The sequence below is a fragment of the Furipterus horrens genome, unplaced genomic scaffold (genome assembly GCF_987537825.1).
Source record: "Furipterus horrens unplaced genomic scaffold, mFurHor1.1.pri manual_scaffold_11, whole genome shotgun sequence".
Lineage (NCBI taxonomy): Eukaryota > Metazoa > Chordata > Mammalia > Chiroptera > Furipteridae > Furipterus > Furipterus horrens.
Genome location: NW_028327181.1, coordinates 52884623 through 52899248, shown reverse-complemented (window position 1 = coordinate 52899248; position 14626 = coordinate 52884623). Strand labels below are relative to the sequence as shown.

The 14626-nt window shown below is 45.6% G+C and overlaps 1 protein-coding gene across 2 annotated transcripts in view; it reads left to right on the top strand.

Moving 5' to 3' along the window:
* USP43 (ubiquitin specific peptidase 43) overlaps nucleotides 1-14626 on the top strand; it is a 61850-nt gene that overhangs the window by 3578 nt on the left and 43646 nt on the right. For both annotated transcript variants that reach the window (XM_090290525.1, XM_090290524.1), the window contains exons 2-3: nucleotides 5674-5805; nucleotides 12817-12920. In XM_090290525.1, the coding sequence (XP_090146651.1) occupies nucleotides 5674-5805; nucleotides 12817-12920 (236 nt within the window). The remainder of the gene's footprint in view (nucleotides 1-5673; nucleotides 5806-12816; nucleotides 12921-14626) is intronic.

Genomic DNA, 14626 nt, shown 5'->3' with positions numbered 1-14626 from the left:
CTTAAGTCCTTGAAGTGAAATTGCATGGTCAAAACAAAGATGACTATTTTGTTATTTTTATGTTTTTTTGGTTTTTAAGTTCACTATATTAAGATCTAAATTATGTACAATGAAATGTATCCATTGAAATTGAGTTATATTTGACATACAACATTGCATAAGTTTAAGGTGTATAGTAGTCCCCCCCTTATCTGCAGGGCAGACATTCCAAGACCCACAGTGGATGCCTGAAACTGCATATATAAATTCTACATATATACATACCTATTACCCTGGCTGGTTTGGCTCAGTGGATTGAGCGTCGGCCTGCGAGCTAAGTGTCGCTGGTTCGATCTTCCAGTCAGGGCACATCAGAGAAGGAAAACTCTGATTCCAAAAAACCTCCGCTGCCTTGCGGCATACCTCTTCAGGGGAAAGGCTAAGGGAGTAAACCCCGACAGAAAATCCGGAGCCGGAGTCCCTAAGGCGGTTTGACGTTGTAGTCAACACCGGCAACTCCTGCGGCGCACCTGAAGCCAAGCTGTATTGACTCCGTCTTTCCCTTGGACCCTTCAGCTGCGAAGAGAGGGGGGGTCTGCTGCATGGGCAACAGCAGACCCTCCATATCACCCTGCCCAGGCTCTGTAGCTTCAGCTTCACTGGAGAGGACACTCCAGCGTCATCGCAAGATGTCAATTCAACACGGGAGGAGACAGATATCGTGTCACTCCTGAGTCGGACTGCACAGCCATTCTCGGAAGTGCAGATAGACTCTTAAGAAGCTACACCATCGTCTCTCGAGACGGACGGCTGCCAACGGATACATACCTATGATAAAGTTCAGGTTACAAATTAGACACAGTGGGAGATTAACAACAACAATAATAAAACAGGACAGTATAACAATATACTGTAATAAAAGTTATGTGAATGTGGTCTCGCTCTCAAAATATCGTACTGTACTGTATTCGCCCTTGTGATTATGCGAGATGATACATGATGAGGTGACGCAGGGAGAGTGGCCTAGACCTTGTGACATAGCCTTGAACATAAGAACAGAGCTACCTAGACAGCTCAATCTGATGACCAGGATTAGCTACTAAGTGACTAAGTGACTAATGGCCAGAACATACACTGCGTGGACACCCTGGACAGAGGGGTGATTCACATCCCAGGCAGGGCGGAGCAGGGCAGTGTGAGATTTATCATGCTACCAGTATGGGGCGCAATTTAAAACTTACACATTGTTTATTTTTGACATTTTCCATTTAATACTTTCAATCTTCAGTTGACCTCATGCAACTGAAAGTGCACGAAGCAAAACCACGGATAAGGGAGGACTCCTAGACATCACACTGATTTCATACATTTATATTGCACTGTGATTGCCACGGTAGTGCTAGCCGGTATCTCTATCACAGCAGCTAGTCAGCGCTTCTTCCAACATTAGGAACAATTGAAATCTAGTCTCTTAGCAAGTTTACCACTTATAATACAGTTTTGTTGTCAATAATCACTGTACTGGGCTCTGGGTCTCCAGGTCTTTTATTTTTACGAGTTGCAACTTTGTATACTTAAATAACACCTCTCCATTTACCCAATCCTCAGCCCTGGAAAACCACCATTTTACTCTCTGCTTTTATGATTTTGGTTATTTCTTTTATTAGGAGTAATATATAGGATTTTCCCATGCTTCTCACGCATTGTAAGACTCCTCTTCCAAGTGTCTGTTGATGCCATTTGTCTATCCATTCTTTTTTGAGCCGAATATTATTTTTACTTGTTTCTGTAAGGTTCTCAACATTGTCACATTTCCTGCAGATGTTTTCACCAACTCGATCCTTCTTCCTATCCCAATACTGGGAGTTTTAGATTTATTTCTATCATACCTTTAATAAATATTTTGTTACATGTTTTTCTATGGTTATAGTAAGGATTTCGGCCATCTGGAATTTATCTTAGTTTATGTGCTTAAGGATCAATTTTAGACCTCTGATTTTAGACACAGAGCATGCCTCAAGGGATATATTTTCTAGAGGCCCTGCTTTTTTAAAAAGCAAGGCTGCCTTCGTCATTCTTATGTTTTGGAAGTTCTTGACAGAGCAGTACAACATGAAATGAAAATGGAGTAAAAAATATTGAACAGAAAGAAAATTCCAAATGGGTCTAGAAACCTGTATTTTAGAATTACCACTGTCACTAATGAGGTCAGATGCAAGACAGAAAGTCAAAAGCAATAACCATTTAGAACATTAGAAAAATTAGATTTCATTCTTTAAAAACAACCAGAAATGTGAAATAACTAGGAATAATTTTAATAAGAAATATGTTTAAAATTATCAGGGTTTGAGAGAGAGAACATGTGCATGGGTAGAGCAATGCCACATTTGGGGGCAGAAATACCAGATATTATTGTTTATTCTTCCCAAGTTAGGATTTAGCTTTAATGCAGCTCTGGTCACATTTCAATAGGCTTTGACAGGTTGTATTGTTTCAAAAATTCTGGAAAACACCTACCAGGTATTGTTATAATTGGAAAAACACCAATACAGAACAAAGTTCACTGTAAAAAATATTGCAATATACAAATGAATGAAAAAATACCACTTATGGTGCCATCCTTGTATGATAAACATTTGTTAATACTTTGCTGAGTATTTTCTGGTCTTTTATATATCTACAAATATCTATAAAACAATGCCAAATAGATATTTTTGCATTCCTTTGAAATGACAGAATTGTTTATTTTCTTTCCTCATTAGTATTTCTGCAAACATAATTTTTAAGGCCATCTAATGAGTGTGCCACAGGTTTTTTACCCAAGCGATACTTAGAGATACCTTTGTGCCTCTCATTTCTTAGTCAAAGTCCTCCGAAGCGGAAATATAGTTGACCCTTGGACAATGCTGGGGTGGGGGCATTGACCTCCCCTGTCCCCGCTGTAGTCAAAAATCCAAGTATAACTTTTGACTCCCCCCAAACTTAACTACTAATAGCCTGCTGTTGACCAGAGCCTTACTGACAGCATAAACAGTTGATTCACACATATTTTCTGTGTCTATGTGTTATATGTTGTATTCTTAAAATAAAATAAGCTAGAGAAAAGCAAGTCACAAGGAAGAGAAAACACACTTACAGTATTTATTGAAAAAAGTTGCATGTAAATGGAGCCGTGAAGTTCTAACCTGGGTTGTCCAGGGTCAGCTGTCTTGTGTTTACATAGAGGAACATTTTTAAAGCCCTATCTTGTCCGTCTTCTTGAAGTTGTCAAATTCTTTCTGGAGAGGGTGTTTGGCTTTATAGCCAGGCTGACACGAAGAGACTATCAGTCTTGGATTAGCATGAATGGCAGGAGGGGAACGGATTTCCCATGGGAGGAGGAGGTAAAACTGTAGACCTGGGAAGTGGGGACTGTGTTTGGGGCCACTGAGTGGCTCCTTTACCTACAGCTTTGAAACATGAGAGAGAACCATGGGAGCCATGGCAGGCTGGAGAAGGAGCTTGGACCGCCAGGCGGTGAGTAGAGAGTCAGGGGGTTCGGGGTGGGGCATGGCATTCTCCAGCTTTAGGGAGATGGGTCTCTAATGCCACATGGCCAGGGACTTGGTGGGGGGCGATTGTCAGGGCTGGCTCCTTTGAAGGTGGCTCTTGTCATCTGGGAAGCTATAGTTAGGACTCAGCCGTGGGGATGGGACTTGGCAGAGATAATGTGGGAGCCAGAATTCGAATGCTTGACAACTGACTGATGTGGTGTGAGAATCCGAAAGATGACATGGACATTAAGAGGAAGAGCTGATTTGGGGATTTTGAGCTAGAGGAGCGGGTTGCTCCTCCGGGAGAGAACGTTGGTACTAAGGACATAGGTTTGAGGGCAGCTGAGGGGCAGGGTGGCCAGGTGAAGTACATGATGCCAGTTAATTTTGAACTTCAGATGAAAAAATATATCCCAAATATTGCATGGGACATACTTATATGACAAACATTCTTTATTGCTCATTCGTTTTTCATTTTATTTGCTAAATTTGGTAGCACTGTAAGGTACACGGAGACCGGACGGAAGGATCCAAACTAGACCCTCCAGCGGATTGGACTGGGGTGACTGAAATACAGACTCAGCACCAGCATTTCAGTTAATCACATCTTTTTTTTTTTTTTTTTTTTTTCCATCACCATTTGTCCCCGCTACACCCCTCCTACCTCCCCCTGCTCACCTCCCCTGGCAGTCAGCACGCGGTGGTCCCTGTCTGTCTTCCCTGACCTGCCAGCCTGTTCTCTCTCTGTGAGTCTGACTATGTTTTGCCTGTTAGCTCACTTTGTTCATTAGATTCCACATGTGAGTGAAATCAGACAGTATTTGTCTTTCTCTGATTGGCTTATTTCACTTAGCATAATGGTCTTCAGGTCCATCCACGCTGGCACCAAAGGTAAAATTAAACCTTGAATTTTGCTTTATGTTATCCTAAAGTTTCCTTTACATTCCAAGGAAAGATTAAAAGGAAGAGAAAGAATAACGCCTAGCCCACTGGATTTGATCGGTAGGGGGAGGCCTGTGTGGGCCCACAGCCTCGCTCAGACAGCTCCCATAGGTGGGTGCGAGCAGAGAACAGCTCGGGGTGCGGCGAGGCCTGATGCCTGGCTCTGCAGTCTTGGGGACTTGGGTGGCGGGGACTAGACCCACACACAAACAAGAGGATTCACCTGCACTCGGGGCTCATGTTTGCACATGCACTAACAACATTATCCCTGGAAAAGATGCTTAAGAAACAGTTAAGAGCAGCCTCCTTCTGCAGGCATTGGAGATGAGTAGAGGAAGACTTTTCATTACTGCCTTTTTAAAAAAAGGTATTTTGAATTATTTTTTCAAGTGTGTGCATATATTCCCCCTTTGAAACACACTTTTAAAAAGCTGGAATACGCATTTACACAAAGTGACAAAGCTGTTACAGAATTTAACAGGACTGTACCGAGGATGCAGGGAATATCAGTGTCCTGAAGGCAGGAGGCCCGTCTTGTTCACCGTTGTGCCCCCAGTGCAGAGAACAGTGCCTGGCACACGGTAGGCACCCCGCGAATATTTGTTCATGGAATGGAGGTTGAAAATGATTGACCGTTTTGTGATCTAACCACAGAAAGAGCGTGGGCACTTAGATATACACATATTAGAAGAGGCAGTCAAGGAGCTACGTGCATGGTATTTAAGGACGTCCACTGCATGGGGCGTGGTGATCATTCCCAAGGAGTGGGTTGAAGCTGTGGGAGAGAATGAAATCACCGAGGGAGAGGGGAAGGCAGGAAGCTGCTCGCCTGCGGGCACACAGGGGGAGACAGCATGGAAACACTGACAGCGGAGGACCAGGGAGCCTGCGCCCCAGCCATCCAGGGAGGAAAGATGGTCGGCAGAATGAAACTATTCCAGAGACCACCCTGTGGGTTTTCAAAGGACAGGGCATGCGTTAGCAGTCTTTCTGGAAGCGAAGGTGCCTTCCCCTGTACAGAAAGCCCTGATGGTCTCTGGGACGCCGCCCCCGAAGGGCAGACTTCCGCAGGAGAGAGTGTTTCTCACCCGTGTTGTGTCCATGTGGTCCTCTGGGTGAGGGCCGCCGCCAGCCTGCTGGGAGACCTGGAGCTAATAGGCCTCTATTGCATCATTGGAAGCACCCAGGTGACCCTCCGGTTTTCTTGTTTTCCCTTCAGAATGCTGTTTCCAAGTACAGCTCGCAGTTCCGAGGCAACTCCCAGCACGACGCCCTGGAGTTCCTGCTCTGGCTGCTGGATCGTGTGCACGAGGACCTGGGCGGCTCGTCCCGAGGGCCAGGCTCCGACAAGGTCGGTCCCTCTCGAAACAACATGTGCATGTGATGCTCTGTTCTCCCCTTGAGTGTTTACTCACGTCTCTACACTCAATCTTGGAGTTCAGGTTCTTCAGTCCCTGTGCATTCGGGCCCTGCTCCTCGCTAGTAGCGCTGTTTTGTACACAGTGCATTCTCTCACTGCAGTGTTTTCCTCCTCTTGTACCCAAGTGATACAGGGAGTAAGGTTTCCTTTTGGCTTAAAGTTTGAAAAATCTCCTTTTTGTCAATATTCTGTGTGTTAACACATTCATCTGAAGCCACGAGCACCACTGCTATCTTCAGACAGTATCATTTCAGCTCGACCATTGCTCTCTCAGGGATGCACCCCTCAGAGCAGTGACCCCACAGTCTTTTTGTCTCCAGACGCAGGATGGATGACCTCTACCTGTGCACACTCAGCATTCCCAGACGGTCAAGCCTTCGGGAGTAAGAAAGCGCCCCAGTCATTTGTAACGGCCACAGTGAATTGATCCATCAGCTGTGCTCTCCACGGGCTTTGCTAATAAAGATCAATGATGGGTTCTGCTCTGCTGCTGTCCTTTGCTCCCTCACCTAAGAAAGTAATAGCAAGCGAAGTTCTTGCACCACGAGGGAGCGAAGGGACAACAATATCCATGCATAAGCTGCTGTAATTCAGAAAAGGCTTCCCGAGCCGTGGTAATGAATCAGTCACACATTATTCTGATGTGTCTCAAAGCTGATCCAGATGCAGCTGTGAGAACTGCTTTACCAGTTTTTTTTTTGGTTTAAATCTGGACACTTTATTCCCATCTTGTTTGTGAATCGATCCAAAACCCCTTTGTAAGTCTTTCAGTCTGAGCTGTCCCCTTCCTGTCCCTTCATTGTTTGCTCGGAGCCCATTGTTCTCAAGCCTTAAGAATGAACGGCAGCAGCGGTCGGGTGGGATGAATACGTCCAGGGTGCTAACGGGCCGCGTGAGGACTGTAGCTGATGATGCTGGAGACTCGCTCAGAGAGTAGATTCCAGGTGCTTTTATCACACAGGACAAAAGTGACTTGGTGAGGAGCTGGATATGTTAGTTGGATGGTAGCAATCATTTCACTTTGTTTATGTATGTCAGGTATTCATGTTACAGACCTTAAAGATATACAATTTTTATTTTTAAAAAACGAATGGCTCAGAAAGCTGAGTCATTATTTTTAACTTTTCCCTATAGCTAACCAATATCTCTGTTTCTTTCTCTTATAAAATGGTAAGTTGCAACTTTAAGAAAAAGAGAACAGAATCATGTATGTCTCAAATAAGAAAACATTCATTTTAAACAACAATGTACTATCATTAAAAGCTAAGAGTTTGGCAGAGCTTCCACACAGTCCTCAGGCCCAAGACAGCAGGCGGTCAGATGCACCGAACGAAGGGAGTGACAGTTGAACAGTGCGCGGTGCTCCTCATGTCATGTCTTGGAGGATTATATATGGTCTGAGTAACTATTGTCATCTGTGGAGAGGTGCTAGGGTTATAGTCCTCATTTTAGATATAGGCAACATACAATAATATAATATAATATAATATATATATGTTATCTGTATATATAAGAATCAGAGAGGTAGGGTAACTTTCCCAAAGCAACACAGCTCAAGAAGGGACAGAATCAGGATTCCAGTCCCAGCGGGGTGGGTCTAGCTTGAAAGCCTGTTTCCTTATTTGAAGAAGAACCAGCCCGGTCACACACGAAACACACAAACAAAACAAAGTGAGAACGCCACCACCACAGAGCCTGGGAGGGCCACACACTTTAAGGTACAGTGATTTTCTGTTTATCCTGTTTAGGCCCTTTTAGTTGCAAGTGACAGAAATTTCACTTGATTCAACTTAAGGAAAGGACATTTATTGGCATTTAGTGCTAGTCAGGCTGGATCCAGGTACTCAGGTGATGTTACCAGGCCTCTGGCTCTCTATCTCTTGTCTCCGGCTTCATCCTCAGAATGGCTCTGCCCACATGGTGACAAGAGGGGCCCCTGAAGTGCTCAAATGTTCTTTAGAGTTTGGGATTCCAGAAAAAGCCCAGGCAAGAGTAATTGTCCCGGAGTGGTTCATGTGTCCATCGCTGGGCAGGTGGCCTGAAGAATGGAATATTCTGATTGGGCAGACCTGAGGTGTATGCATGCGTGTGGGGTGGGAGGAGTGGGTGAACTCCACCCAAATCACATGGCTAAGGAGAGCTTTTTAAGGTTCTGACTGGGTCCCTTCCCCAAAGAAAGGAAGGCTGAGCAGATAAACATGTCTACTATGCTGGGTATTTTATCATCTTAGAGTGACCATGTTTTGAAATAAGAATGATGTACTTTTTAAAGAAAGATACTGTTTATTAAGTATTTGTTATGTGCCACACATATAATTTGATGCTTTTCATGATTTATTTTATTACTGACACACAGGAGACCTAAATAAGCTCTTGAATGGTTGAATAAATTGAGTAGGTATCATGTTTCAATATTTGTAAGGATAGCTCCTATTGTATTTATTTATTTTCTTTTATTATTATTATTTTTTTCCCATGTCTTGACTCATTTAATCCGCACACCAACAACTGATTTAAGCAGAGGCTAAGTCATAAGTTTATCCAGGGAATGGCAGGGTCTGGATTCGAACCTGGGCTGACTGGTTCCAGGGCTGCTGCTCCTCATGATGAGATCCCAGGACCATAATGGCAGCCATTGCGAGCAAGTGGGTGCCTCACACGCACCATGGAAAAGTGGCCTGGTCACAGAGATGACGCAGTACAGGGAGAACGGCAGTCTGCCTGAGCTTGGGAAACAAGGAAAATCAGAGATGAGAAGCCAAGCAAATTTGGGCAAGTTCCTTCTCCATGCTCAGTTCCCTCACTGAAACCAGCTACCCCTCTCGGTCTAGGAATAGCAGTGAGGACTGAGTTAATTCAAATATTTTACAGTTAAGAGGAATTTAGGTTAAGTTGCCCAAAGTCACTCAGCTTCTACTTGTGAGAAACAGAATTGAACCTGAGCCTGTCTGCTTCAGAGCCAGCATGCTGATCCCTCTCCTTACCATGAGTCTCTGGTGCCTTTGTAGTTCCTCTTTCTCCTGGCTGTGCAGGGAAGCCCTCTTGTCCTGTTCCCCCCCGCTCCTGCTCCCTGGCTCTGCCAGGCAGCTCCTTCTACCAGGAAAGTAGGAGGGATCAACAACCTTCTAAATTGCCTTTCCGTCTTCCTCTTTGTCCCTTGGTGACAGGCAAAGGCAAGAGAACAGAGATGTTAAGTAACTTCTCCAAAGTCACACAGCAAGTAAGTGGTAGATCCAAGATCCAATCTAGGAAATACAACTCTAGAACAGGGTTTCTTAACCTCAGCATTTCTGATATTCAGGGCAGGGAAATTCTTTGTTGTGGAGGCTGTCCTGTGCATGGTAGCAGCTGTAGAATTCCTGTACCCAGCAGACGCCAGTTGCACCCCCAGTGTGATTGATAACCAAAAATTTCTCTAGACATTGCCAGATGTCCCCTGGGGGCAAAAGGATCCCCTCTTCTGATGAGAGCCTTTAATTTAAACCAAACCTTTCTTTAAGATGACAATTCTTTTTAATAACTTCAAGACCCATGTAGAAGCAGCCATAATTCCAATTTGCATTATGCCCACTATTATATGTTCTCCGCACTATAGCCTGAGGGAGCTTTTCAGAAAGGAAATAAGATCATGTCACTCTTCTGCTTAAATTCCTCTGGTGGCTTCCTATGGCACTCAGAACAAAACCCAGACTCCTTTGTGGCGGAGAGGGCCCTAGCCGCCTGGGCCTACCAATCACTCAGCCTGATCTCAGGCCCCTCTGCCCCTCGCTCATCGTTCTTGGCCGCGCTGGCTACTTTCTCTTCCTTCAATGGCCCGAGAATGTGAGGAGTACACCATGACCAGGCAAGAACAGGGGCAGCTGTGGGCCAGGGAGAGGAGCTTGCCCAGCTCTTAATTTGACATGATTGAAACTAGAAAAGATCTTTCTCTCTGTCTGCGGTCAAAGCCTCTACTGAAATCTGCTGTCAGAAAATTGAGCCCCCTGCGGAGGCCTGGCTGCCGATGCTTGAAGGGAAGACACAGAGATGTGTGGTGACCTGGCAAAAACCTTCATTTTCTCCCCTTTTCAAGGAGGAGACTATCCTCGGCGTAACTCTGAGCGATTTTTCTTTTTGAGGTTATTTCTGTTTCAAAACATATAAAAGCCATAAAGCTCGATTTATTGAAACTGGAATAGAAAACATAAGGACCACTTTCTTCTCTGTAACTATAATGACTCTCAAATGTTTTCATCTGGCAGAAAGGGTATATTTTTACTCTTCTATAGACACTCTCACACAAGCAATCCTTTTTGGGACTCTTACAGAATTAAGAAAGGGCTGAGGCTGGGGAGAGGAGCAGGAAGCTAAGATTTATTAAGCACCTACTATGTGCCAGGTGGATACACACATTATCTTCTCTGATTGTAACGATGGCCCCCTGAGGTGGGTGTGATGCTCCAGTTTTTTTCGATGTGGAAGGAGAGATGTTCAGGGTCACTTGGCTGGCAGAGCAGAGCCAGCCTGCTCTGACCTCATTCACTGTCCATGCTTTGTGAATGGTCCTCTGCTGCGTCTCACTGCAGCCTCTTTCAGAACCTTCTCTTTCTGAACCCCAACCCGGGTGACCCTGTCCACTGCTGCTCCCAGCATGCCACGTTATCACCTGATGCAGAAGCAGCCTGTATCATTGCGAGGTCTTCAGCTGGCTCAAACCAGAAGGGAACCTAGGAGAAGGCCAAGGGGCAGCCTGCAGGAGCAGATGGAAGGCTGAAGAACCAGCCTTGGAACCGGTGAGAGGCAGGCAGCTCTGCGGTGGGGCCGTCTCTGTGGCAGGAACTGTTCCGGCCTGGATTCTGCTAGAATCATGGCTTTCGCTCTGCGTGGGATTCCCAGGCAAGGCAGGGCCATCTTGGCAGCCTAGCTTGGGGCGTGTGTCTGTCCTTAGGGAAGGGAGAGCAGTACCCTAGTTAAAGGGCCTTCCCCACCTCCCCATAGACTAGATTCAATGTTCCAGAAGGGGCACTGCTGCCAAGAAGAGGCGTGAACCCTGGGCAGCCAAAAATACCAGTGTCCGCTCTACATCCAAGCTCTTTGTCCTCTGGGCCCTTCGTTGATATGCTGGTAGATGGCTCTGCCTGGATGTGGACCACCCTCCAACTCGGCATGCCCGTCCCGGACCCACTTCTTTTGACTCTCTGTTCATGGAACAGGCCTTCTCCAAGCTTGGAGTCGGTCCTGTTTATCTGCTCCCTCTGCCCCCCCCCCGCCCCCCCCATCGCGTGCTCCCTTGTGAGCTTTGTACACTGGGCGTCTCGGGCCCTCCCTCCCTACCCTTTCTACAGCTCCTACCCTGTCCACCCCGCTGTGACCCGGACCCTGGAGCCTCCCAGTCTGTGACCTGGCTCCAGACTTACCCGCTTCTTCCTGTGCAGGTCTGTCAAGTTAAAGCACTTCGCTGTGCCTGCAGCTTCCACTAGGTCCCCATCCCGCAGGTGCTTCCCATTGCGTAGCAGTAACAACAGCAAACACTTAAACAATGCATACTTACTCTTTTAATCTCAAGACATTCCTATCAGATCCATATTAGCATTCATTATCCCTTTATTTCAGTTAGGAAACCTTGGAGCAAAGAGATTAGCTAAGTTCTTATCTGGACAGAGGTTGAGTGACCCTACCAGCTAAGTGCCAGTGCAGGGATTTGAACCCAGACAGCCTGACTCCAGAGTTTAATTTTTAACTATGCCCAGTACTGAACAAGACGATCTTCTTTAGGACACTGAAGGCCACACCCAGCGTGGCTCCAGACTCCCTCTCCAGTCATATTTCCTACTTCCCCTTGCACATCCTGGATTCTGGTCAAATTGGCCTTAATAAAATAGTGGGGCACATAAGAGTGACAAATACTCAGAATGGTCGCTCTTATTTGTCCCGCTACTTTCTTAGGGAAAATTCAAACATATGGACAAGCTGGATTAATTATACAGTGCACACCTCATGCCTGCCAACTAGATTCTATAATTTGTATTTTACTGAAATTGCTTTATCACATATTTATCCATCTATTCATCCTTGTATCCGCTCATCACTCCCCTTCGTTTGCCACGTCTTATATTTTTGATGCGTTTTAAGTTGCATTGCAGACATTGCTACACTTCACCCCGAACCCTTCACGATGTCCCCTTTCCTGGCTTTTGGAAGCTGCTGGCCATGAAGGCTGCAGTGGTGTGGCAGCAGTCACAGCATTTCCGGGGCCAGCAGCAGCCGGAGGAGGCAGCGTGGCCTTGCCCACACCTTGGCGGGGGGCTAGGGATGCTGATTTTGGATTTCTGGCCCTGAGAACTGTGAGAGAATGCATTTCTGTTGTTTTAAGCCCTTGGTTTGTGGTGATTTGCTACGGCAACGACAGAAAACTTAAACCTGAGGGAAGGCAAGGGAGGATCCGATAGAACGGATCCACGGAGTGAAGGAGCTTATGCACGAGTCTAAGGGGCAAGGTGGCTTGTCTGAAAAAGGCAATCTCGCGCAGGAAGGCTCACCGGGCCCCAAACAGCTGTGGTTAGTGGGCGGGAGCTCTGGTGTGGGCGTGTTTGAGGTCACGGCAGCGTGCCCCGGTGAAATGTACTGGAGGCATGTAGACACCCAAGGCCCAGCGGCATGGAGATAAAGAGCAGAGTAATAGATTCAGAGGTAGTAATCGGGGCTGGGTGAGCGTGCGTGAGTCCTGGCTAAGGCTGATGCTTCAGTCTGCTCTTACAACTCATTCCCTCTCAGGGGATTTGAAGGTCAAGAGATGGAGGGAGCAAGGAATTATGGTCAGGGCAACACCAAAGGCCCAGGCTCTGCAGAGTCCAGGCCCAGAAGGGGGGCTGTGGCCCAGTAGGTGGCCGAGGCTCCATCTGGGAGCAGCGGTGGGGAGATGGGAGGTGTATTAATTTGCTTCCTTTCCTCATTTCTTTGCAGCTTCAGCCTGAAGCCAGTAAAACCTCGGAGAACCACCTGTCACCACCGGCTCAGCTTTCTCTAGGTCAAAGCTTTGTGCAAAGCCACTTTCAAGCACAATATAGGTAAGAATGGGGAGTGTTTCGAGCCACCTGGGAGTTCAGCAAACTTACATATGCTGGGCACCAGTCTCGCATGGACAGGTTTGCCCTGAGATTACAAAACCACCTGCGCCCCCTCTCTCCCATTACAAATCCACAGGAGCACTCATTTCTTCTTTTGCTTCTTGCTGGCTTCTGGGCCTCCCATCCCCCCTTGAAGGAGGGGTGAAGCCAGGGGTGGTTCTATAGACAGCGAATGTGGGGGCCAGGGTCTCCCCAATAGGCAGGCATTAGAGGAAATCCTTCCTATTGCTTTATAGCTAGAGGGCCCTGTTTAACCAGTTATTATTAGTTCAAATTTTCCCAGCATTCTAGAAGAGATTAAAAAAATATATAATTACATGGCCTTCAACTTCAGAAAAGTTCTCTTTGGCCTTTTCTATATTATAGTTTAGAGATTCATATAGGACAGAATATTTTCAAGTATTGCAATGTTTTTGTTTATGAATATGAAGCCATATTTTATTCCATATCATCCTTTTAGAAACAATTTACTAACTTATTTTTTTATAATTCAATTACAGTTGACATTTCATATTATAATAGTTCAGGTGTATACCATGTGGTTAGACATTTATACAGTTTACGAAGTGATACTGCCTATAAGTCTAATACCCGCCTGGCACCGTACACAGGCATTACAATATTATTGACCAAATTCCCCGTGCTGTACCTTACGTCTACGTGACTGTTCTGTAGCTACCAATCTGTACAGCTTAACCCCTTCACCTTTTCCTCCCAGCCTCCCAACCACCCCCATCTGTCAGTCATCAGTTTGTTCTCCATATCTCTGAGTCTGCTTCTGTTTTGTCTATTTATTTTGTTTTTTAGATTTCACATATAAATGAAATCATATGGTATTTGTCTTTATCTGTCTTATGTCACTTAACATAAGGCATTAAATGTTGTTTTTCTAAATATGCTTCATTGATTATGCCATTACAGTTGTCCCAATTTCTTTTCCCTTGTTCCCCTCCAACCAGTAACCCCCCTCCCTCCAGTTGTCCCCCCGCCTTTGTCCATTCCCATTGATTGTGCATTTAAGTTCTTCTCAACATCTTCCTGTCTACTCCACTCCCTCCTACTATGCTTCTTAATTCTTGTACCATCTCCCTCCTTTTCCCTCCTTTTCCCCCCTTCCCCACTGACCTCCCCCCAAAATGTCCCCCATACCTATAATTCTTTTCCCACTCTCGTTGCCTACTTAGTCTGCCTTTGTTTCGATTTCCTAGCTTCTGTTGTTGGTTGTTGTGATGCAGTTTTCATTTTAATGTTCATAGTTTTGATTCTCCTTCTTCTAAACAAGTCCCTTTAACATCTCATATAACAGTGGTTTAGATCTGATGAACTGCTTCAGTTTTACTTTGTCCTGGAAGCACTTTCTCTGCCCTTCTATTCTGAATGACAGCTTCGCTGGATAGAGTAATCGTGGTTGTAGGTTTTTGCTTTTCATTCCTTTGAATATTTCTTGCCAGTCCCTTCTTCCCTGCAGAGTTTCTTTTGAGAAATCAGCTGACAGTCTTATTGGGACTCCTTTGTATGTAATTCTCTTCTAGACATTAAATGTTTTAATGAAAGCACTACTTGCAGTGAAAGGTCAGAAAGGGGAGAAACCCCCGTGGGCTTCTCAGAGGGGGTGTGCCTTTTGATGGGCTCTGGAGGATGAATAG